This window comes from Blennius ocellaris (assembly GCF_963422515.1).
Source record: "Blennius ocellaris genome assembly, chromosome: 18".
In the NCBI taxonomy this organism is placed as follows: domain Eukaryota; kingdom Metazoa; phylum Chordata; class Actinopteri; order Blenniiformes; family Blenniidae; genus Blennius; species Blennius ocellaris.
In genome coordinates this window covers 10,193,180-10,215,683 of record NC_137667.1, presented here as the reverse complement: position 1 = coordinate 10,215,683, position 22,504 = coordinate 10,193,180, and the positions used below count along the sequence as shown (strand labels likewise).

Genomic DNA, 22,504 nt, shown 5'->3' with positions numbered 1-22,504 from the left:
AGGAAAAAAAAAAAAAAAAGACCCTACCACTAGAGAAGAAAAGAGAACAGACTTAAGCACCCCTCCCCCCCAAATCTAAAAAAACAAAACAAAACACGGAGCCACCAGAACCAGTCTCTGACCTCTCAGAGTGACTGTGGCACTTGACACATAGTAGTCGCCTGTGGACGGAGGCATTCATTTCCATCCATACTATGAAGTGCCGTTTGAAAACGGATCCATCAGCTGCTTTGGCATGGGACGACGCCTTCACTGCACGCGCGCGCGGGGGGGGGGGGGGGGGGGGGTAATGTACAAATATAATCCTCAATTGCTTCGACTTAATTGGGAGCAGCCGACGCGAGTCTGGTTACAAAAACAAGTGGAATCGTCTTTTAAAAGGATCACTCCAGTTTAGCTTTAGAAAGTCACTTGCTGGTGTTAATTGTAAGAATTGTAAATTTCAGCAAATGTGTAATAAGTTTTTGCTTTTCTACAGAGAATTTACAAGGTAAAAAACTAAATGTACAAGGTCATATGAAAACCAGTCAAATACATCAATTACATCATTAACAATGGGCTTGTGCTTTACCCAGGAAAAAAAAGAAAATGAAAACGGCCTGCTGACTGAGCGCCCCCCGGGGGCCACGTGGGGGCCCTGCACCGGGGGGGGGGGGGGGGGGGGGGGGGGGCAGAGTGGCAGGGCTCAGTTGTCACAGCGTTCTTAGGTGAAGTTGACTTGTCTTGTTTATTCTCTCTCTCTCTCTTTTTTTTTTGGTAATTCCCCACCCCAGAAACACGGGATTGACAGAGGGCGTCGAAGGCTAACCCCTACGGCTAAAGGAGCGTCTCTCTCAGAATGAGGGGAGGGGGGGGGGGGGGTCTGTGGCTCCTACTCCTGCGCTTCTTCAGGGGCGACCCAGGAAGTCAGCGAGCCTACATGAGACCATTCGTGGGGCCGCCGATGGGTCCCAGTTCAGAGCCGCTCTTCATGTAGTACTTTTCGAGCTTTGCCAGGATGTGCTTCCCGTAGGTGTACTTACGCAGCGTGGCGATGTGGGGCCGGATCTGAGGAGGAAGAGAGAAGGCCGGCAGCTTTAAAAGGTGATACTTTCGTCTTTCCCCACCCTGGTGGTGGTAGCCTCCACGTCTCTTGGAAACGCACACATTTTGAGAAGTTTTTCATGAAACTTACAGAAGATAAAATAGTTTGGCATCTTGCTGTAATAAGTCACTCAGAGGATTCCAGATTTGAGAATGCAAATCTTCAGATGTGCTTCCTTGAATTAGTCACGGACTCACCTTGTGCATGATGATTTTACGCTGACCAGGTTCAGCCATGTCGATCATTCTTTGGACAACATAGTTGGCGTACTGGTCCTTCATCATGGTGTAGAGGGCGCTGTGGGGCCCGTCCTTCTGGGAGCACACTTCGTCGATGAGCAGAGCCCTTTCTGCACGCGAGGAGTTGATCACACACTTCTCCACGACGTTACTGAGGGAAGAGAGCTCACGGTTACTCTCAGACTGTCAGAGATGGAGCATGACTTGTACGCAGTTCGTAGGAGTGCAAACCTGTTCAGAGTCTTGCTGCTTTATTTTTGAAATGTGCTTTGAACTTCTGACATGTAATGGAGTCTATTTACACTGACACCATTGTCACACTGTAACCAAGTCTATGACGCATTGAATTTTGACATTTCACACCAGTTCCAGAGAGAAACTCTGCATATGGTAAGATATCACCACTGAGGCAAAGGAAAACGGAGAGGTTAACAATAGAAAAGTCACGGTTCATGCAACGGTTGTCAATTAGCATGGACCCCGAGAAAAAGCTCCAAGGTAGATTAAACATGTTCAAACCACTCCGCAGCCACCGAGATGGATTAAAATGAGTGGGTTTCTAGGTCAGAGTGAAAAGAATTATAAGGAAATTCAGTAGTGAACAAGGTTACAAATTAGGTGCAAAAATAAGCCAAAACAAACCGTATCACAGATATAACATGCCTGCTGACTCCCCTAAAAGAGATTGGAAGCCACTACTGGATGTAATTTTTACTATTGACGTTTTCCAACAATTTACAGCAGAAAGCACATAAACCGAATTACTTTTAATAGATAATTAACAAGACTAAGTAGTGCCCGTGCCATGCAAATATGTTATTTAGAGAAAACAACTGTTGGTTTTCCTCTACAGACACATTTATACTTTCAGGTGTCTATATACATACATATTTATCTACATATATATAGATAGTTAAAGCTAGTTAGAGCAGTGGTGCACAAGAGGATAAACTATTTGTGCAAAGTGGAGCTGCTGTGATGACCAAATTGCCCCATGTGAGATTAACAAAGTCTGATCGAATTCCATCCAATATATGAATGACGAGTGACTTGGTAAGATTCCAAAAGTCCATAACTGCACCATAAATCCTTCCTTACCTTGCAAACTTATGTTGGCTGAGGACGAGGACTTTTCCGCGAACCTCCGCCACGATCTTGCTCTTATCCTCCGGCCGGCCGTGCTCCAAGACATGCTGGATGACGTAGTTACCGTACTGATCCTGCAGGGGGCGGTGGAGGTGTGAGTGCGGCGCTCACGAGCCAATTCATGCTTGCAGCGTTAATCACAAAGAAGGTAAGGTGATCTCATGCACTACTTTTCCTCAGTGGTCCTGAACCAGGATGAGATAATCATGCATGGCTACGGCTGATGAATGAGTGACACCCCCGGTGTGTAGTACTGTGAAAACGTCATCACTGCGGAAGGTCAGACAAGACAGATGCTGCTGGTTTGGAGTGTTGCTGACCAGACAACACAACCAATAGCATCTTTGCCCCTTCAGAAATGGGTGATAGACAGTTATGGGTGTTTTTTTTTTTTTTTTGGTTTCTTTTTTTGTGAGATAAGAACTCACCTGGCCAAGCAACCATGACTTGTAATTGTCAATCTTGTTAAAGTAGCAATTTGGTGGGCAGACAAGATCTGCACCTTTAATTTTCACGCATTTGCCTTCAAAGCCATTTTCTGTCAATCTGTTTTAACGGTGTGCTGAGTGAGAAGCTTTGACTACAAATGATCATGGGAATAAATATCGGCACTGTCATTGTGCAAAGAGTTTTGTTTTTTTAATTAGGAAAGCTAATTGTAGGAACAATATTGGTGAAATGACAAAAAGAAAACAGATTGATCAGAAAATGCTGTGGGCAAACGAGGGACAGATAAACATGTGCTCTGTGAATCGTAGGTGGCATGAAGCGAGAGAAAGAGAGAGGGGGGGGAAGCAAGAGAAAGCGGCTCGGTGGGTTAGGAAAGGCCTGTAAAAGTTGGGAGTTTAACAGCTATCTAAGTGTTAAAGTAGATTCTTTCAGAAAGAAATGATTAAATATTAAAAAGTAGGAGAGAGGAGGGGAGCACGGGGACATCCGCGAGAGAGAGGCAAATTGCTCTGACCTTGAACAGTGCATCACGGGACACTGTATAATATGTTTTGGGTGTCATCTCCAATGATACGCCTTGATATTTCTAGATGGAATAAGTGAGGGGGGGCAGGGTGGATGTTTAAATAATCACATAGATGTAATGAGAGCTAACAGCACAATTACAGTCATCCTTAAATTTTAACACTTAGCAGACCACAACGACAGCAAAATATGAAATGCTCAAACATGGAGGACACATGCAAAAATACACAACACACACACAACTCAACAGTGACTCGTCACATCTAACCAACATGAAAATTACATCTCTAATCAGTGTGGGTAAAAAAAAGAACAACAAAACAGTGTAGCACAAACTGGAGACAGATGTGCTCACCTGGCCCAGCTGTTCAGAGTGCTGATGAAGCTCCTCCAGGATGGGCAGAGTTTGCTCCTGGGTGCAGTGCTCCAAAATCCTCTGGATCACTCTGCAGCCGTATGGGTGTGTGGAAAGCACAAACACCTGCGAGATGATGCAAGAACAGAGGATGAATTACACACGGTTTCACACCATCGCAACAACAGATCAGCAAAAGATCAAAATAAAATGGAAAGAGGGAGAAAATATAGAATTCAACAATATACGTTATCCCTAGAAACTGTAGCTGTGTATTTTTTTTATTTCTTGGTGTGACTGAGCGGATTGTTTTCTGATCACATGGGTGATGGTTTGATCTCCCAGTCACATGCTGCCCATGTGTCAGGCTGAGGCAAGATACTGAACACAGAATTGCATGTGTAGGTTTATTGCAGGTCCTTGGAGTATTTGAAAATGAGTCACTTAAAAAAACAAACATTTGTGCGTTTGCCCTGAAATGGACCGATGACCTGAGTTTGTACTCGGTCATTTGCCCCATGCCAGTAGAAGTGGAAGTGGTGGAAGTGTGTGAATGGATGAGTGAGGGAGATTAACACTGAGGTGTTTTGGGACTGCTAGAGCTGAGCACTATCGAAGAGAAGTGAGTTTATTAAAACAGTAAACTACCAAACAAACCACTGAGTTTTTTTTTTAACTCCACAGTTTTAAGTGACTTCACTTATTCTAAATGGGTAAGGTTGAGAAATGGTTTCCCATTTCCTCTGGGTTTCATTATGACACCGCCTCAATGTGTTTCCTATAACACGGTAATTATGCAGTAAATGGACTTTACTTATAGAGCACGCTCACATTGCTTTTTACTGTTTGTCCCCACTTTTTACCCCCAATGGTTTCCATGAAAGGAGCTCAAATTCTATTGAGAGATTTACCATCCTAAATATATACAGTGGTTTACATTTTGGATCAGAGTTCTTGCAGGTTTTGTAGATTATTATTCAACAATAAACATGCTCAAAAACAGACGCGTCATCTTTCTTCTTTATTAAATGTTTCAGGAATTCTATCCAACTTCTGAATTCTTTTTTGCAGCACAATCATGTCTTTAAAATACCACTTGTCAGAGAGAATAATATCTGCTTCAAACATCCGTGATTTAGATTCTGATGGAAAGTGTAGAGTTGAAGGAGAAGCCAGCCCTTTGTGATAATAAATGACCCACCTGTCCCTGAAAGGCATCAATGATGAACTGCAGGGCCTGAGGCTGGACACATTCAATGCACTTTTGCACCACATGGTTTCCATTCTGGTCCTTCACACACTTCAGCACGTGGCCATCCAGCTCACGAACTATGTCGCTCTAGAAACAAAGAAACAAACAACATTTTTATGTTAGATAATTTTCATCTATATATTTTATGTTAGATAAGTAAAAACAAAAGTACAGGTTGTTAAAAAGAAGTGAAATCTCACTTACAATTACCTGCTGGTCTGAGGAGATGGACTCCAAGGCTTTTTGAATGACTCTGCAACCATACATCTGCAAAGCCAGGGGAAGGACGTGGCCTCGGATCCGTGTGGCCAGAGCCAGCTTCTGGTCCGCACTTCCAAACTGCAGGACATAAGCACATAGTGGGTTGAAGAGAAGTTATAGAAGACAATGTTGTATACAGGAAATGAAGCTAAACTTCACAGGCCGAACCTCAAAGAACTTCTGAATGACATAGTTCCCAAAGACATCAGTCATCAGTTGGTACGCTGCTTGCAGGATCTCGCCAAACACCATCTGCCTTTCAGCCGGAGTGGCCCTCTCGAGCTTCTGCTGGATAAATCTACAAGGACAAAATTAGAACAATGACTTGAGAGCAAGAAAACAAAAGAGATCGGTTTATAGCAATATCTAGACTTCGTGCAATTTCAATCGCGAAAGACTCTACGTTCTTGCTACGTCTTTAGGACAAAAACGGATCCCAGTACCTGGATCCATGCTGGTCTTGAGAAAACTCCACCATGTGTCCTGGCAGATCACGCAGTTGGAGGTTGGGGAAACGGTTGTTCCTGAAGTCTTCCAGCAGGCGGCTGCGTCCGGACGGCATGACGTCAGAGCGGCTGTAGCGGGGCCGAGATGGAGGGAACAGCTGGCTGCTGGAATTGAACAGGCTGGATGTGCCACCGGTGCTCCGATATTTGGCCTCGGCTCCGGGGGCTGCGGAAATGTAACGCCCGCTGCCATTTGTCAGGCCACCTACAATTAAACAAAAGAAATTATACTCCTACGCAGTGAGGAACCTCAGATAACACTTGGGAGTAGGTTCATGGAGCTGGTTAGACGAGTGTGTGACCATGAAAGACTCCAATGTTAACACGTACTGGACCCTGAAGTTCATAGGAAACCATTGAAACGAGGCCAGGGCCGGAGTGAAATTACAGTGTTGTTGAATTATGATTAGAGTCTGGCAGCAGCATGTCGGACAAGCTGAAAATGACCGAGGGATTTTTAGTTAAGATGGAAAACTGTGACAACCCAGCTGCGATGACACAAAGCTGTCAAAAATCCTTTCCAGTTCAGCAGTACAACACAAACCAAGTTTTGGAACATTTTCATGGAGAAACTAAATAAAAGCAAAAGCATTTGTTTGTCAAGATTCATCGCTCCATCAAAAACACCCAAGATTTCTCAAGTTGGTACAACAGTATTTAAATACAAGTATAAGAATACCATTTTTGTATTTAACACATAAAATCCACAATTAGGTGTTCTTAAAGCTCACCTAGATGAAGGCTGGAGGAGGATCCGTGAGAAGAGGGCAGAGAAGGTGGAGGAGTGAGTGGAGAGTGACCTGGTGTCAGGCCAATGGGGCTGGGAGAAGAGGAGTAGCCCAGGCTGTTGTAGAAAGGTTGGCCGATTGGAGTTAAACTGCTACCGCCTCGTTTGTACAGGTCAGAACTCGCCAACAGGGAGTCCCTGCGGGATACGCTGCTACTGGTGGAGCTGGAAACTGCAAGAAACACAACAAAAGACACGCCATTTGAAGTCAATAAAAAAACATTTCCAACATAATTATGATTGTCTGTTTATTAGTCCCTCCTGTCACTAACCAGACGAGCCAAAGCCTCCGAGAGCAGAGCCGAGGCCCACACCCAGAGAGCCGCCGGTGCTGCTGAAGCCGAGGGATGAGCTTTGGGGTGGTGGAGCGGCTGAGGTGTGTGAGAACAGGGAACTGCTCTGGGAAGTGTTGGGGACAGATCCAGAGCCGTAGAAAGAGCTGGAGGGCAGACCACTGCTGGGTGGGGGAGCCTGCTGCTGCTGCTGGGGCTGCGGCTGAGGCATGGAGCGATACAGGCCATTAGCTGGCGGACCAGACATGTTGTTACCAGAGCCAGACGCAGACACCGCTGCTGCTGAGGGAGAGAGAGGGAGTTAAAAAGGTGAAAAAAGATCAGAGAAATCTGTCTGATTCATGAAATACCAATTTCATGTAATAGCCGAGTGAAACGCATGCTGCAATGTCATGTTTAATCAAAACATAACTGAAAAGACTGAGCAGAATTAATATTAGAGGAAAGTTAACAAGGCTTGAGGTGTGAATTGAATCTGGGCAGTTTTCATTAGTATCTGATGAAACGCTTCAAAAAAACACTGAAAACATCTGGTTTGTTCCGTGAAGCAGGAGATGAAATGAGAATATGACTTTCAAGTATGTGTAGTGTAAATGGATTTGTTCTCACCAGCCTGAGCTGCTGCAGGATTGATGAGGAGAGGCGTCTGGACGAGGCGAACAGGCCCGCCTAAACCAGTTCGAGCACCAGGGCCCATCACCAGAGCTCCAGTCTGGTCATAGTAAGCTGCAGGAGCCAAAACTTGATAACCTGAGAAGTAAAAAAAAAACAAAAAAACATTTGTGACAATACTAAGGCAGCTATACAGAATTTGAAGTTTCAAGATGCATTTGGCAATTTTACTCTTTGTCCACCCACCAGACATCCCTGCATATGCTAAAGCGGGGTTTGCTGCTGCAGCTGCAGCTAAAGACTCCTGCTGACTCTGCTGGCCTTGACCAGGTGTGAGCGGTCGTTGGTTATTTCCTGTACGCATGACCTGGAGGACAAAGGAGGGATACTGTCACACAAACGGTACCTCAATGTAAGATATCAAGTGTGTTTTACATGAGAATGCTTCAGAAAAAAAGCTCAGGAGCAGTATGTATGCAAATTTCAAACAAGTCATGTATCACCGTCTTCATACTCCTGTTATTTACACACTCCATCCAGTTGAGGGCAGTGCATGTTGTTGTTTTCATATCGGACGATGTTTCGAAACAGGTACAAAATTGCTGAAATAAGTATTCATACCCCGAGTAGTATTTAAAATTTGGTCTGGGTGGATAATTGGTCTCATCTTTTTTCTTTTGCTATTGAAGACGTTTATAAACTGTGACGTCTCATCTGAAGCCTCCTTGTCCTGAACAACAGGCAAGGTAATGTTGTAGACATGCTTGTATTTTAAATATATATTCACAGTCTTTCCTCGAAGGGATCGGTACATCCATTGTCTTTTTTGTTTGTTTGTTGTTCCTCTCACTTGTCACACATGAGCTCTACTGCACAACACTGCTCCACTGTCTTCAGTGGTTTTATTTGGTTTGCTACAAATCCACAAACTTGTATCAAATTAGACACGCAATGTACGCAGACGATAGACGGAAGGCTCTGCCCATATTAATCTGTGTATTCAGCATCAAGCTCAACAGTGTGGCGTTTCCATCGAGTACAAGTAAAGCAACGGCCCGTGAGCATCCAGACTGAATGGTCCCAACAGAGGAAAACAATTTTGGACACCACACCATAAAGCAAAAGATGGTCATCAGTGACCCCTGTCAAAGCTCCATGGCAGCATCAAATCGTTGATTTGCTCCAAACGGAGTGAATTAATTCTGATTGTACATATTTCAATTTTCAGTGGGTAAATAGGCATTTCGGGCACTGCGCTTTTGTCAAATGAAAATCCGATCACAGGAATGCTGAATAATCTTAAAATCAATGCAGTTTTGGTGCATTTGAATATATTTCTTTTCATGCTTTCAACATGTTAAAAGATGTCAGGAAATATAAATGTGTAATTTCAGAGTTTATGGGGATATCTTACCTGTGGCTGGCCTGGACCTGGTCCCTGATTGGATTGTTGCTGATTAGCTGAGTGATTGGCAGTCGATGCAGCCTGTTGCTGGAAAAGGTTGGCTGGGTAAACGCCCCATGGAACACCGTAGTACTGAGGTGGAACAACTGTTGGACCTGAAAAACATTTTGCTTTGTTACAATCACATCACATGATCATCTTGAAAATGAATACATGCACATCAGGAATGAGAGCTTTTAAAAGTGGAATAAGCAGATATTGATATCTGGTTTAAACACCTGCAAGAGTGGCTGCTGCAGCGAGCCCAGCGGCAGTGTAGGGATCAGCTCCAGGAGGGGCAGCATTGATGATGTAAGGGTTTGGCACAAATGCAGGAGCAAGACCAGCTGGATAATGAGGGAAAAATAATGCCATTTATACATCCGCAGCAAATCTCATTAACAAGTCTGTGCAACTGAAACAGAGGCAACATAAAACAAACAATCGTACCGAGATGCTGCTGCTGTGCCGCAGCCAAGGCATACTGTTGTTGCTGAGCTGCAGTGAGCTGTTGTACAGTGAGGGGATTAGACCTCTGGAACAACTGAAAGAAAAAGAACCAGAAATCACTCATTTGTAAAGCAAACAAGTGGTGGTTTGATCCTTCAATAAAATCGGTGTGCTTAAACTGACCTGCTGCTGAGAGTTGTAGTCAAACAATCCTACTGGAGTCCCCGAGGAGTCCACCTGAATCTGGTTCCCAGCGTAGTCGAACTGTAAGGACTCCACGCCGGCCTGCTGCTCCATTCCTCCCATGTTCTGAGCCTCGGGGTTCTGGAAGTCCTCAGTGGGCATCTTATTCTGAGCCGGGTTCTGTTGCTGGAGGACGTGGGGGTGGTGTTGACCCATCATCTCCAAACCTGTCTGACTGGGGCCGATCCTCTCCACCGCCTCAGTGGGGGAAGCTTGACGACTTCCAGGGGTTGGACTGGAAAAGGAGCAAGCAAGAGCATGAGCATTTAATTACTCATAAAACTGGTTTCAAATGGCAGCGTGAAGCTGATGACATGTGTTGTGTGTAAGCTCTGATTCTTTGGAGAATAAAGATTTTTTTTCATAAAAAGTAAGTTACATCACAGGGTCTGACACAAATAGCATCCAACAACATGGAAAAGTAAAACCTACTTGAAGTCCTTGCAGTCTCTGTCCATGCCGTTAAGCAGACCTCTTCCATTCGCTTTAGTAGGATCACCCTCTTCTCCCACCTTCATCTCTGGACTTTTGTCTTCTTCGAAAGGCGACACCTTCTCTTGTACATCGTTTTTCTCTCTTCCATCTTGGTCAGCGTCTCCTCCACCCTGTAATCATAACAGACCAGATCAGACTATCAAACTTTGAAGTTAAAATAAACTTGCATTATTAATGATGTGAGGAAATGCCTTACATAGCCACCGTTCCTGTAGCGGCCATCCATCTTGTCACCGGGCGAGGAGCTCAGCACATACTCCACCATGCTCACTCCCAGGCCTCCACCTTCTGAGCGGGGTGAGAGAACAGAATTGGCATCGCCGTTCCCATGGAAACCCTGGCCTGGCCGCCGCTGCACCATGATCGGCTGGGACACTGAATGGTCTGAGGGAAGAAAACCATTCAAATTTCTCTGCTTTATTCATTTTTCAATATGCCGCGTTCCAATTGCCTCATGAAATTTTAACCAGGCTGCCTTCACAACATAGAGGTATTAACGACCGTCCATTTCTATATCTCCAAGGTCAACCTGGGGCAGCTTCAAGAATGCTGCAATTCATTTTCAAGATAGCCTTTTTAATGCACTTATATTTTTCAATAGTCTCAAAGACTTGCACATACAGATTTGCTACAGTGTCCCATGACAAATAAATGCACCCAGTTCTTCTGAACAAAAAGCTCAAAAGCATCTCCATCTACACTGAGAAAAAGCAAAGACAAGAGCATATTTACTCGACATGATCCTGCTGTTGTCTGACTTGGAATCTTGTGATTCATGGAACCTAGTTTTTCCTGAAGAAGTGACTTTCTATTGTAATTCAGGATTTTTGAGTGCCAGAGAAAACTGAACAGCCACATTAAATATAATGTCATCTTCAATAAATGTCACTGAATGCACACACATTACAACTTGCTCTGAATCCAATAATCTGAGAAAGGAAAACGGCTGCAAGAAAGTAATCGAGCAGGACAGTGCAAGTTACTCACGTGATGATCCCCAGGCGTTGTCCCGCCACTCCTCTCCAAGCAGCATCCCCTTCCGACCATCCTTCGCCAACTCATCAGAATCCCAGAGCTTTTTCGCAGGCAGAAGCTACAAAAAAAAAACCAAAAACATATTTATATTAAGAGTTTCTGGCATCACTACATATTAAAATCCAGAGGATATGTAGACATTTCTCCAAAACTGTTGGTGTGGCACAACATCACTTTGGTATTTTCTGTCAAATGGATTTATAATGTTGCTGCGATATCTCTTAAGTATGAGCTGGTGTAACTTCCAGACACTTCGGTTTGGCTAACAAACATTTCCAACAAATTTATATATGTATTAAACCTATTTTCTCTTTATAGCAAAGAAAAAAATAAGCCAGAATATGATAATATGACACAGAAAGAGATACTACTATTGAGAGGTGTAAGACGGTCTGACGACAGTCGCCGTCATGTCTGCCAGCATATCTCCATCTGTTAAATTATGACTCATGTTTCTGACACAAATAAAAGATCTGTGATCTGAGCTTTGTCTGTTATATCCTGAAACACTCAACCTGTTGTTACTACGAAGGGGACATCACACTGCTTTAGATTACAATACTGCAGACTTGGCTTATACTACTTTGTATTTTGAAACAATGTGTTTTACCCATGACAAAATCTGCCACTGAAGAATACAATACAACTGCTACTTACTGAACATAACCTGATCTGAACATAACTTGACACAAAAATACAGTCTTGGACCACTCCCTGTGCAGTCACGACTCCCTGTATTGTTGCCGCTGCCCACATGAATGCCCAAGTGTTTGTTAATAGGATCTTCCCCCTTTCTATAACAAACATATAAGGTTTAAACTCTAGTTGAATTAGCCATTGATTACTCCAAAACCAGCACCCAGAGAGCAGTGATGACCTTTGGTCTAAATGGTCTTACCTCTCCCATCCCCCTTGATTCCAGTGCAAGAGCTTGAAAGTCATAATTCATTTCATCAGCAGCACGGACCTGAGATGGAAAAAAAAAGAGAGTTTGAAAACAACATTATGAACTAATGTAGATAAATATTTAGCATTTCTAATTATTTAGCATTCACAATTTTCACACACACAAAACAAGCAAAAAGAGCAGCCGAAGCCATGCTCACAGGCGTCACTTGATTTATTTCAAACCATGGGTGGAGGCATCATACAAAAAAGATACTGGTCCAAAAGTGACTCAAGCCTGGAATATTGGAATACCATGTCTTAGTCATTTCTACGTTTCAGTTAAAAAAACTTTTTTTTTAAGTTTTTGCTTCAATGGTGCAAGGACTCCGAAAACCATTGATCTTCATCTTAAAAAGTGATAAGAAAAGAAAATCTGCCAAGCACAGTACTGCAAGAAGATCAAGAACCACAATGAAGAATTGCTGAGTGTTTGTCCTGTTCACACTTTATTTTAACGGAGCTTCTTTAACAAAGCGTGCTGATCCAGCTGACGATGTAGTAAATATAGACCCGTTTCTTGCACCAGACACTAAGTGGAGAGGACATACAACCAACAGCATCCCTGTGTATAAACAGATTGTTACCAAAACTATTGAAATTAAAATGCTAAAACAATGTTGTTCCCAGTTGATCATTCATTTGTGTGTAACCAGGGGCTTGGAGTCGACATGTGTGCCTATTGTATCAGACAGGCAATTCCAGGACAGCTCATCCACAAATAACTCGTCCATAAACCTGCAACCCCGAACAACTCGTCCATGGATGAGATTTCAGAATTATTTGGAGAAAATAAATCCTGTACAATGTATTTTTACATATTTCTAATTGATATTTTATTTTATTTGTGAATTTCTCATGGAGATCATTAAAGTATCTATCTATCTATCTATCTTTCTTTTATGTTTTATACATCTAGTATATTCATATATCTAGTACATATATGTCTAGTACGGTATCATATGGATTTTTATTGTCATGAAGAATGGTCTTCTTTGCGCACATGAATGAAAATCAATAATGTTGATAAAGCATGCAATGTCACTAATGTATGAGGCCGCCAGCTTCGAAACATGTTAACGAGCACCTGAACGCACCACTCAAAGCCGACATCTACGAAGCTGCGTTTTTACGGCTTATTATTGTGTAATGATATATATTGTGTTTTTGTGTCAAATGCAATTAATAATCCTTCTAAATGTATCAAATATACTTTGAAATCCAATCCTTAAAATCAATAATGCTGAAAACAATTGTTGTGGGCAAGTTGTCTGGAATGGCATGGACGTGTTGTCCGGGTTTGCAGTTTTGTGGACGAGTTGTCCAAGCACCCAGACAGGCATGATGATATGAGGCCAATAAACAAACTAAAGAGGGAACCCTCGCAGAGCGAATGAACTGCAGCAAACAAAAACTAAATCACAGTATGCACCAACCAATAAGGAAACTCCTAAAAGAGATGACGGCAAACACTTTTGACTTTGTAACGAATATTTACAACCTTCCTGAAAGTGATAAAGAAGTAAAGGAAGACTAAAAAGCAAATACCACCTTGCTTCGGATCATTTAACCCTGACGCTCCATACACAGAGTCAGAGCTTCATGCGTGAAAACCTGTTTGAAGCCATTTCAAGAGTCATCTTTAGACATTAGGCAGAGAAGGCTTACTGCTGCAGGTAAGACAATCTAATCCAGGAAGTCCAGCCCGTGTAACAAATCTATGGGTTTGAGAGGGTTATCAGATGGCAATAGCAGCCCAGCAGCTTTTAACACCATCAGACAGGATATTACAACTGTGGCTCAGTGATCATGGTGAGATTCGCACCCCTGCTGTGTCAACACAATGGCTCAAGCCCCCCATCTCACTGATTTTCCTGCGGTCAGTGGAGGAGGTGACTGCAGTATTTCAGCTTGGTGTGATCACTGTCCTAACAGTTAAAAGTGTGTATGCTGGCTCAGACAATGAATATGAATGAGCACAGAACTTTGCATGAATGGTTTTTCAGCTCTCAGAAGCAATGAGACTCATATAAACAAAGAGGAGGTCCCTACACTGGAATTATTTTTTTAATGACAAAATAAACTCAACCTTAACTTGTGTTGAATCTCTGCATTGTGTTGTGCTATTAATGACAGTATCAGAACTAAGGCAAGGAAATGTTGATTCGTCTGTGGGAAAACTTCCTGTTGTATGTCACAAAAACAGGGGATCAAATTTTCTGAAGCACAAACTCCTCTGTGTCAGACCTGCATTCAGAAAGCATGACATGTAAACCAGAAATCTCTGTTAAACCACATTCGAGTTTCAGTCATCCAACCTTTACTAAACAGGCAATCAGCGCAATGGCTGTGCTCACAAAAGCTGCTTACCTGATCCACATGGTTGGCATCTCCAGTTGGCCAGCGATGCTTTGCGGGCGTGCAACCGACGAGTTGCTCTCCAGGCTGCCGCTGAAAGAAGTATCCCACCGTGGCGTCATCTTGAGATCTCCCGCTCAGCGGGGGCTGCGGGGTACCAGGGGTTGGATTGACACCTCGGTCCATGCCTGGTAAATGTGGCCCCCCAGGAGCTTGCCCTGCTCCGCCCACTGACGCTAGGGGCACTCCACCATGTACTCTGACGACCCCGGACTCAGGAGCACCATTTGCATGCAGCATCCCGCCTCTTGTCTCCTGCCAGGCCACGTCATTCATACCTAGGATGCTGCATGGAACGCTCATTCCACGGGAAAGCCTGGAGACAAAACACAAAACGTGGCAACACAGTCATTAAAACACACGTGGAATTGGAGCGTCGCAAACTTGGAAAGAATACGCAAAAAAAAAAGCCAACAATTTTACCCCGAGAAAACCATGAGCTGTGATCCAAAAGAAATGTTTACGGTTAGACAAACATATTCAATAACCATGATCTCTATCAAATACAAACCTAATTATGCAGACAAAACATTAAATAAAACATGTGGACAGCCTGTAAGGAGCAGGAGAACATCCTCTCCAGGCCTCTGGGTTGTTTTCTTTCCCATGATCAGTCTATTTGAAGAGCAATAAGACAACATGCCGGAAGACTAGTTAGTTATAAAAGCAGAGTGTATTATGAGTGTCCCCACAGAAATAAAATAATTCTAGGACCTTTTCTGTCTAATTATCAACTCAAACATTTTGTAACTACAGCTTATTGTTAAAACATTGAAGGCCCAGCCAAAACTGCATGTTGCTGCAACGGTCCAGATGTTTTAACAGAAGGTCCAATTACGTTATGACATATACACTACCAGTGAAACGTTTGGTCAAGTAGCCCTCACACAGCCTGGGGATGTGCTTGGTTGAAAAATAAAAGATGGTCCAAATAAACGTAAACCGGATGGGATGGCATGTTGCTGCAGGATGTTGTGGCAGCCCAACCTAGTTCAGTGCGATTTCAGTTCAATTGGTCTCCTTTCTGCGACGGTCCTCATGTGAACACGTTACACTGTAGCACTTGATGGTTTTTGCGACTGCAATTGGAGACACATTAAAGGTTTTTGCATTTTTTAGGACTGACTGACCTTCAAGTTTACCTGAATTAATTGAGTTTTATTTTTCTTTACTGAAGCGATTGGTTCTTGCCATATTATGAATTCCAACAGCTGTCAAATAAGGCTGTCAGTTGGGTAGCAACCCGGCTTCTGCACAACACAACTGATGGACCCAACCCCATTAAGAAGGCTGGAAAGTCCACGAATGAACCCTGACAAGGCAAACCTGTGAATTGAAAACCATTTGAGGTGATGACCTCATGAAGGAAGAAGGCCAAGGGTGTGCAGCGCAATAAACAAAGGGTGCTACTTGGAAGAACCTAAATCATAAAACATGTTTTGAGTTATTTCACAAGGTTTTTTTTCCGTTGACTACATATATCCATGTGTTCATTTATAGTTCTGATGCCTTCAGGGAAAATCTGCAATGTAAATAGTCAAGAAAAATCAATGTGAATGTGTGTCCAAACATTTGACTGGTAATGTACATTGACTGTAATACAGTGTAAACACAATACTGATGTAAACATGTAGGCCACGAAAAGAATTCGCAACTGAGCATCCAAGGTGAACAGAGCAAAGGAAAATTCCAATTGTTTCAAAAGTCCTTATTTTAGCAGAGCAGCAGCAACTGCTAGTGAGTACTCACATGGGAGGCATTCCTGGAAAGCAGCTGCGTCTCCGGCCAAAGTACTTGAGGTAAAGCCGGGATTTACAGTGCAAACTGCCAAGCTAGAGCACTGTATTTGCTTCAAGAGCCAAGGCACCAAGTATTGTTTTTTATTAACTGCTTTAAAATTTTAACTTTTAGCCCTAATACAATCACAAACACAAGTATTGTATTCAGGTTGAGCTTGGTTTTTTTGTTTACAATATATTCTAAAGGGGATAACTGAAAGCTAAATGCAACAACTTGGAATATTATCACACATACATGGAGCCAAAATAGATTCACCTCTACAATGTAAACTCAACGAAACACCTGAAAAATTACATATTATAGATACAACAAAAACCCTTCTTTCGAGCTCAAGCTAAATTAAATATACCACCTTGGTAAATAATGGATTTATGACAGGGTTGTTGTTCTGGATTACTGTGCAGGTGCAGTCACAGAAGTGTTCCATGAACCTATGTTGACATTATTATACAATCACAGGAGGATCTTTTGTGTGGATTTGAAAACAGACAAAACAAACCTGAGCTTTCCATCCAAGACTGCTTGACCGACTCGCTTGTGATCGAAATGACATGTATGTGAATCTAAAACCTTACAGTATTTTGAAGATGAAACCACTAAATGGAAAACTATCTGTGTGCTTCGCCGGGATACAGCTTATTCCTAACGTGCTCACACCACGTCGTGGCTTCTTCAAACCTTTAGCCTCAAGTCAAATTGCTTTCTTAGAGGTGGACACTGACACTCGTGTTCTGGTGGTGTGTTGATCTGTGCGGATAACAGGTAGACAGATAATGGAGTCGATATCTTGCAAAACCTACACGGCTAAGCAACATTGTGGTTAGCATGATGCTAAGTGGTGATCATTAAGCTAACGTAACGCTACTAAAAACATTCAAGACACGAGAGGCCAAAAATACCCAAATCACAATCAAGTGTAAGATGAGCAGTGATACTAACCCCTGAGGTTTAGTTTTACAGCGGCATAGCATCCAACATGTACTGCTGTTCGTTGTGAAAAATCGACATGCAAGCCTGAAGCAACCAGGCTAACTAACCTAGCCGACGACTCTGAAGTTGGCTTCTGATTTGTGCCTTCCGATTAGACGTGAAGAAAAAAAAGATAAAGAGAATAGCTGTTATACCAACACTCTTAAATGCAGTGAGTAAGTTAGTGACACGATACAAATAAAGCTTTAAACACCACAAATCAGAAATGGACAATATGTGTTTAAACCTGCTTTAAAAAGGCTAAGGAGCCAAAACAAGTACATTTAACATGGAGAGATACACTCTTCGGGCAATATGGATTTTTTCCCCCAGAGACTACATAGTGTATTTGATTCTCAGTCACAACTAGATCAACCTTTGCAATTTAAACAACGAAACATAAAAGCTGTTTATCCACAATCTTTGCCGTTAACAGTCGAATCGAAGGCTGACTTCAGCACCGGGCGAGCAGGTCCGTTGCTAATTAGCAAGCTAACATTATGGCTTTGATATGGCATTTATATTGAATTTGATTCATTAATAATGAATAGTGAACTTGTTCTTGATCGCAGTTTCTCTCAAATATCAATTCGTGCCTTTGCACGAGCCGATCATGGTCACACTGGCTCTCGTAACTTTACAGGACCTAACCGGCTAATGCTAATAGCTTTCAGGCCTAGCCTGTTTATTATTGGCTGGTTACGCTGATCATCACTGTTAATTTCACGAACAGGCTTTACTACGAAGCGGTGTGCAAAAAATGTATCGCCGAGACGTGCCATTTTTCTCCCTTGGCGCACCTAACGCCCTATAATAAGCCCCTGCAGTTAGCGTCAGGGCTAGCAGACGCTAATTGCCAGGTTGCTGTTGTGTGAGCTAAAACATCAGCCAAACAGTCAGCGGCTAAACAACATGGCCCCCCTTTAAGTTCCAAATAGAGGGGCCTTAACCGCTAAACAAAAGGGGAAATACTCACAGCGCGGCAGCCGCCTCCACGACGGCTGCTTTAACCGGGCTTTTGCGCGAAATAAGAAGAGATACTCACGCGTTGTCGTGTCGAGAGAGGGTCTATGCTTGTTGCACGCCGTCAAGCCAATTCTATAATGTTTTGTTTCCTTGGAGAGAGAGCGGTGATTTAGCAAGGCTGGGTACTAGGCTAAGAGTCTGTCTGCACTGCCGCCCCCTGCCGGTGGACAGCGGCAACTACACAGACATGCGTACAACAACAGCCCACTCGAGACACACGCACGCACACACACGCACACTCTCACACGCACACTCTCACACACACACACACACACACACACACACACACACACACACACACACACACACACTTGAATAAATATAATGTAATAAATGGTGTTACAATAATCATAATTTCTACCTTGCAAATTCTCTAAATGAATAAAATACTCAAAGGATTTCTGTAAAAGGCGCGCGCACACGCGCACACAGAGACATCACGTTTGTAATGTATATAAAATGTTTTAACGTTTTTCATAATTTCTTCATGTTTATTCTGAACTTTTGTATTTCTGATCTAAACTATTTCACTACAAAAGAATTGGATATTACCCGTCATAGATCACTTTAACTATGAGTCATTAAGACCAAGGTTACTAAAAGAGAAATATTATGTCTATGATTTTCATCACAATGTAATATATAGTGTATTTCAGGTCACACACTCTTTATTTCTTCTTTTTCTTTAATTATTTCCCGTGACATTTTAACTTGGTGTTAAATTACACCATGACGAAGATCCCCCACACAGCTGTAAAACATTTAGTGTGATTATACTCCATGTTCTAAAGTGACCAAACACAATCAGATTAAAATGAGAAGTTGATCTACTTTGATATAATCTGCTGGGTAATACTTCCGTTACTGTATAAGAAGTATTTTTCAGCAGAAATGTATCTGTATTCCCCAAACTCTGTCCGTCAGAATCATAGTGATAATAATAATTAAAAAAAAAAATAAAACGATAAAAGAAACGTTTAAGCCTGCCCCTGGTAATAAAACATCAGGAAGCAGTGAGACTTGAGCTGGCCCTGAGTCACTTGGCTCCTCGTGGTCGATGGCCCTCCTCTAGATAAACGAAACCCGACGAGATCCAATCGCCTCCCGCTCCACACGCGGTGATCTCACCTCCCTATTTCCGATTGGGTTGCTATATTTAGGAAACCACCCTGCGCTTTATAAAGAGATCGCGGTTGGTTTCTGGTAAGAGCTTCAGGAGTTGGGAGTGGGACTGGCCTGACGGGTCTGTTTTGTTCTATTTGGAGGCATTTTAAAGCGGCGGGAGCGGATATAGCGGTGCGTCTGAGCGCTCCGAGTCGACATTTACACGGGAGAGCAGCAGAGGCGCAGGGATGGCAGACGTGCGCAAGAAACTTGTGGTGGTGGGAGACGGCGCGTGCGGGAAAACGTGTCTCCTGATTGTGTTCAGCAAAGACGAGTATCACGAAGGCTACATCCCCACCGTGTTTGAGACGTACGTGGCGGACATCGAGGTGGACAACAAGCAGGTCCAGCTCGCCCTGTGGGACACGGCCGGACAGGAGGACTACGACCGGCTGCGCCCTCTCTCCTACCCGGACACCGATGTCATCCTCATGTGCTTCTCCGTGGACAGCCCGGACTCGTTGGAAAACATCCCCGAAAAGTGGGTGCCCGAAGTCAAACACTTCTGCCCGAACGTGCCCATCATACTGGTGGGCAACAAGAAGGATCTGCGCAACGACGAGGGCGTGAAACAGGAGCTGTCCCGGTTGAAGTTGGAGCCGGTGAAGCCGGAGGAGGGCCGCGCCATGGCCGCGCGCATCGGCGCCTACGACTACTTGGAGTGCTCCGCGAAAACCAAGGACGGGATCTGGGAAGTGTTCGAGGCTGCAACCCGGGCGTCACTCCAGAAACGAAAGTTACCTTCAGACAGTTGTTTGAAATGCTGCTCTCTGATGTGAACAATCTTGTCACGTGGGACCAGAGTCGCGCAGACGAGACGTTCCCCACCTGTGGCCCGGAGGGGATCCGTGTCTGGACATGTGTGGGCAGTGTGGCCATGGCCTGTGGTCACTCCCGTGTAATCAGATGCTTTTTGGCGTTAAACCAAAAACTGACAACAAGTTGTTTTGGACACAGTCGAATATCATGTGATAATATCAAGCTTGTGTGTTGCGTGTCTGAAATGCACTGCTTATTCTTCCTTGATCACATGATTCCGGTCTGGTGGGGTGGAGAAGAGGACAGACTACAAACCGTCCTATTTCTGTGGGAGACTTTTTTCATAGCTGCTTACGTGAACATGTCATTTCTAGAAAGTCTGCTTGCTTCAAGATTGAAATTACTCACATTTTTGAGTGTCAAACTCTTTGGTAGAGACCACTGCCTTAATGCTGAGGTTATAATGCATTTGAATCAAGCAAAGCAGAACATTTTGCACTTGTTATTTATGTCCACTTTGTATTATGACATGATCGAGTACTTCACACAAAGCCTTTTACAAAACCACAAGCCAATGGCTGCAGTGTTCTGTACATACATCTTTTTTTTACTTTTGAAAAGACAAATTTTATAGCTCAAGTTTGCAGGTTTTAAATAAGGTAGTCTCAGGTTTGCTTGCATGAGCCTCACTCAAAAATGTTATTTTCAATACCACATTGTTTAATGACTGATGTGTATTGCCTTGCTGTTAGGTGGCCAGTCTTAAGGGCTAACTACAGTGTTCATGGAGTTTTGCAGGTTTTCAGGCAGATGCTCTATTATGGGCCATCACCACAAGAAATCACAGTTGTCTTTATAAGTTTGCCAACCATGTGTTTACCACAAGTGTCCTGTTCAGCTTTGGCCAGATCAATGAGTTTATAGGCTACATTTTGCTTGTTTTCTGTCAATACATACAGTCAAATCATGCCTTTCTCTTTACACAAAATATTTTGAAGCACATATAAAGTCTATATCTTGCTGTTTTAGAGATTGATGTGTCGTCAATCTCCATTTAGCTGCGGCCCCATTTGTGGTTATGTGGATGGCAATTGTTAAGGGAGGATTCAGCATGTGAGATTTTCTCTGAGAGTGTCACGAAACTACTATTTATTGAGCCAATGTCACACATTCATATGGGATTAAGCCATCTCATGGCAGTTAAACCTATTTTTTAAGTTCGTCATCTTGCAGTGTCATCAGCACAATCTCATGATAATCACACAAAGTATTATTTTTTTTGATAAATGGGAAACAAATGTTAAGGTGAGGTGAAGGACTTCTACAGCTGTAAACCACAGCTGAATTCAAATATGATTTGTTAAAAAAAACAGTAAATACGAGTATTTTGATCTTGATGTCTTCCAATATGACGGTGAATGTACCTCAATTGATTTGTTTGAAAACATTTGTGGAACCAGAAATCTCTACATGTTTTTTTTTTTTTTTATATTTGTAAAGTCAGCTCATGTTTGAGATGTGTTTTCACGGAGGTCTCGTGTACCAGTCCTTTTGCACGATAGTGGGAGTGCTTTTTCAAATGACATCATTTTTGAGATGGCTAGCAGGGGATCAGAGTGATTGATTTTGCTCCAAACATGTTTCTGCAATCAGCTTTTACATCTCAGTTTATAGGAGTGAGTCTTTTCATGAACCCAGTCAGAATTGCAACAGAGTAAAAGTCACATTCCTGCCTGCCGTCTGTTGCTGGGATTTTTGCTGACTTCCAGGCCAGGAATGCATTGTGCTGGACTGGTTAATTTTCCCACTCCGGCCTCCCTCATGTGCCTCTGATTTACATTGTTGTTAGGTTATTTTTCACTGATGGGACAGTGAAATTTTCATTGTTATTTCACTGAAACACAAATAAGAAGAATGCTGAATGTGCCAAACAATTTTTGAGGATTTTCCAAATGATTAATATTTAATGTATTGCAAAGTGCAATTGGAGGTAAAAATGGTATGTAGAACACTATGGAAAGAAAACCCTGTTGCAGAATGTAAGGGAACCAGTGGTACTCTTTTGGAAATGTCAATAAAAATATGAGCGTCACCTTTTCCCTTTCTCCATTCTTTTGCCTCCTTTTAAACTACCGGTATATTCAAAATTACTATATTTCGGCTTATAAAGTGACATAATAATCTAATATTTAATTACAATTAAAACTCTCACTTTATGGATGTTGACACACATATTAAGAAAATAA

At 42.9% G+C, this 22,504-nt stretch overlaps 2 protein-coding genes across 7 annotated transcripts; one reads left to right on the top strand and one right to left on the bottom strand.

Annotated features, from left to right (window-relative positions):
• Positions 1 to 718: 718 nt before the first annotated feature.
• On the bottom strand, positions 719 to 18,472 carry pum2 (pumilio RNA-binding family member 2). Of its 6 annotated transcripts, none has more exons than XM_080513632.1 (23): positions 18,355 to 18,472; positions 14,493 to 14,856; positions 12,076 to 12,144; positions 11,130 to 11,235; positions 10,339 to 10,526; positions 10,080 to 10,252; positions 9,588 to 9,882; positions 9,405 to 9,498; positions 9,194 to 9,301; positions 8,925 to 9,070; positions 7,757 to 7,877; positions 7,508 to 7,648; positions 6,878 to 7,180; positions 6,550 to 6,777; positions 5,756 to 6,023; positions 5,481 to 5,610; positions 5,256 to 5,390; positions 5,001 to 5,138; positions 3,800 to 3,925; positions 3,434 to 3,505; positions 2,422 to 2,543; positions 1,282 to 1,474; positions 719 to 1,047 (listed from the first exon to the last, which is right to left on the bottom strand). In XM_080513632.1, exons 2-23 carry the CDS (start codon positions 14,841 to 14,843, stop codon positions 916 to 918), a joined length of 3,639 nt encoding a protein of 1,212 aa, XP_080369758.1. In that variant the 5' UTR covers positions 14,844 to 14,856; positions 18,355 to 18,472; the 3' UTR covers positions 719 to 915. The 6 variants fall into 6 exon arrangements, with proteins under 6 accessions (XP_080369758.1, XP_080369760.1, XP_080369759.1 ...); XM_080513634.1 differs by having other exon boundaries at positions 5,262 to 5,390; XM_080513633.1 differs by having other exon boundaries at positions 6,878 to 7,177.
• Positions 18,473 to 19,561: 1,089 nt separating this feature from the next.
• LOC308143082 (rho-related GTP-binding protein RhoB-like) lies at positions 19,562 to 22,350 on the top strand. The gene has a single exon (XM_080513763.1). The coding sequence runs from the start codon at positions 19,688 to 19,690 to the stop codon at positions 20,276 to 20,278; it is 591 nt and encodes a 196-aa protein (XP_080369889.1). The 5' UTR covers positions 19,562 to 19,687; the 3' UTR covers positions 20,279 to 22,350.
• Positions 22,351 to 22,504: the final 154 nt, after the last annotated feature.

Excerpts from the sequence above, each read along its gene's own strand:
- pum2 (XM_080513632.1), bottom strand. The coding sequence starts at position 14,843 with ATGAGCGTTCCATGCAGCATCCTAGGTATGAATGACGTGGCCTGGCAG. Across the intron at positions 9,071-9,193 it reads TGCAGCAGCCACTCTTGCAG|GTCCAACAGTTGTTCCACCT; the intron begins GTGTTTAAACCA and ends AATGTTTTTCAG. Across the intron at positions 3,506-3,799 it reads ACTCTGAACAGCTGGGCCAG|AAATATCAAGGCGTATCATT; the intron begins GTGAGCACATCT and ends TATTCCATCTAG.
- LOC308143082 (XM_080513763.1), top strand. The coding sequence starts at position 19,688 with ATGGCAGACGTGCGCAAGAAACTTGTGGTGGTGGGAGACGGCGCGTGC.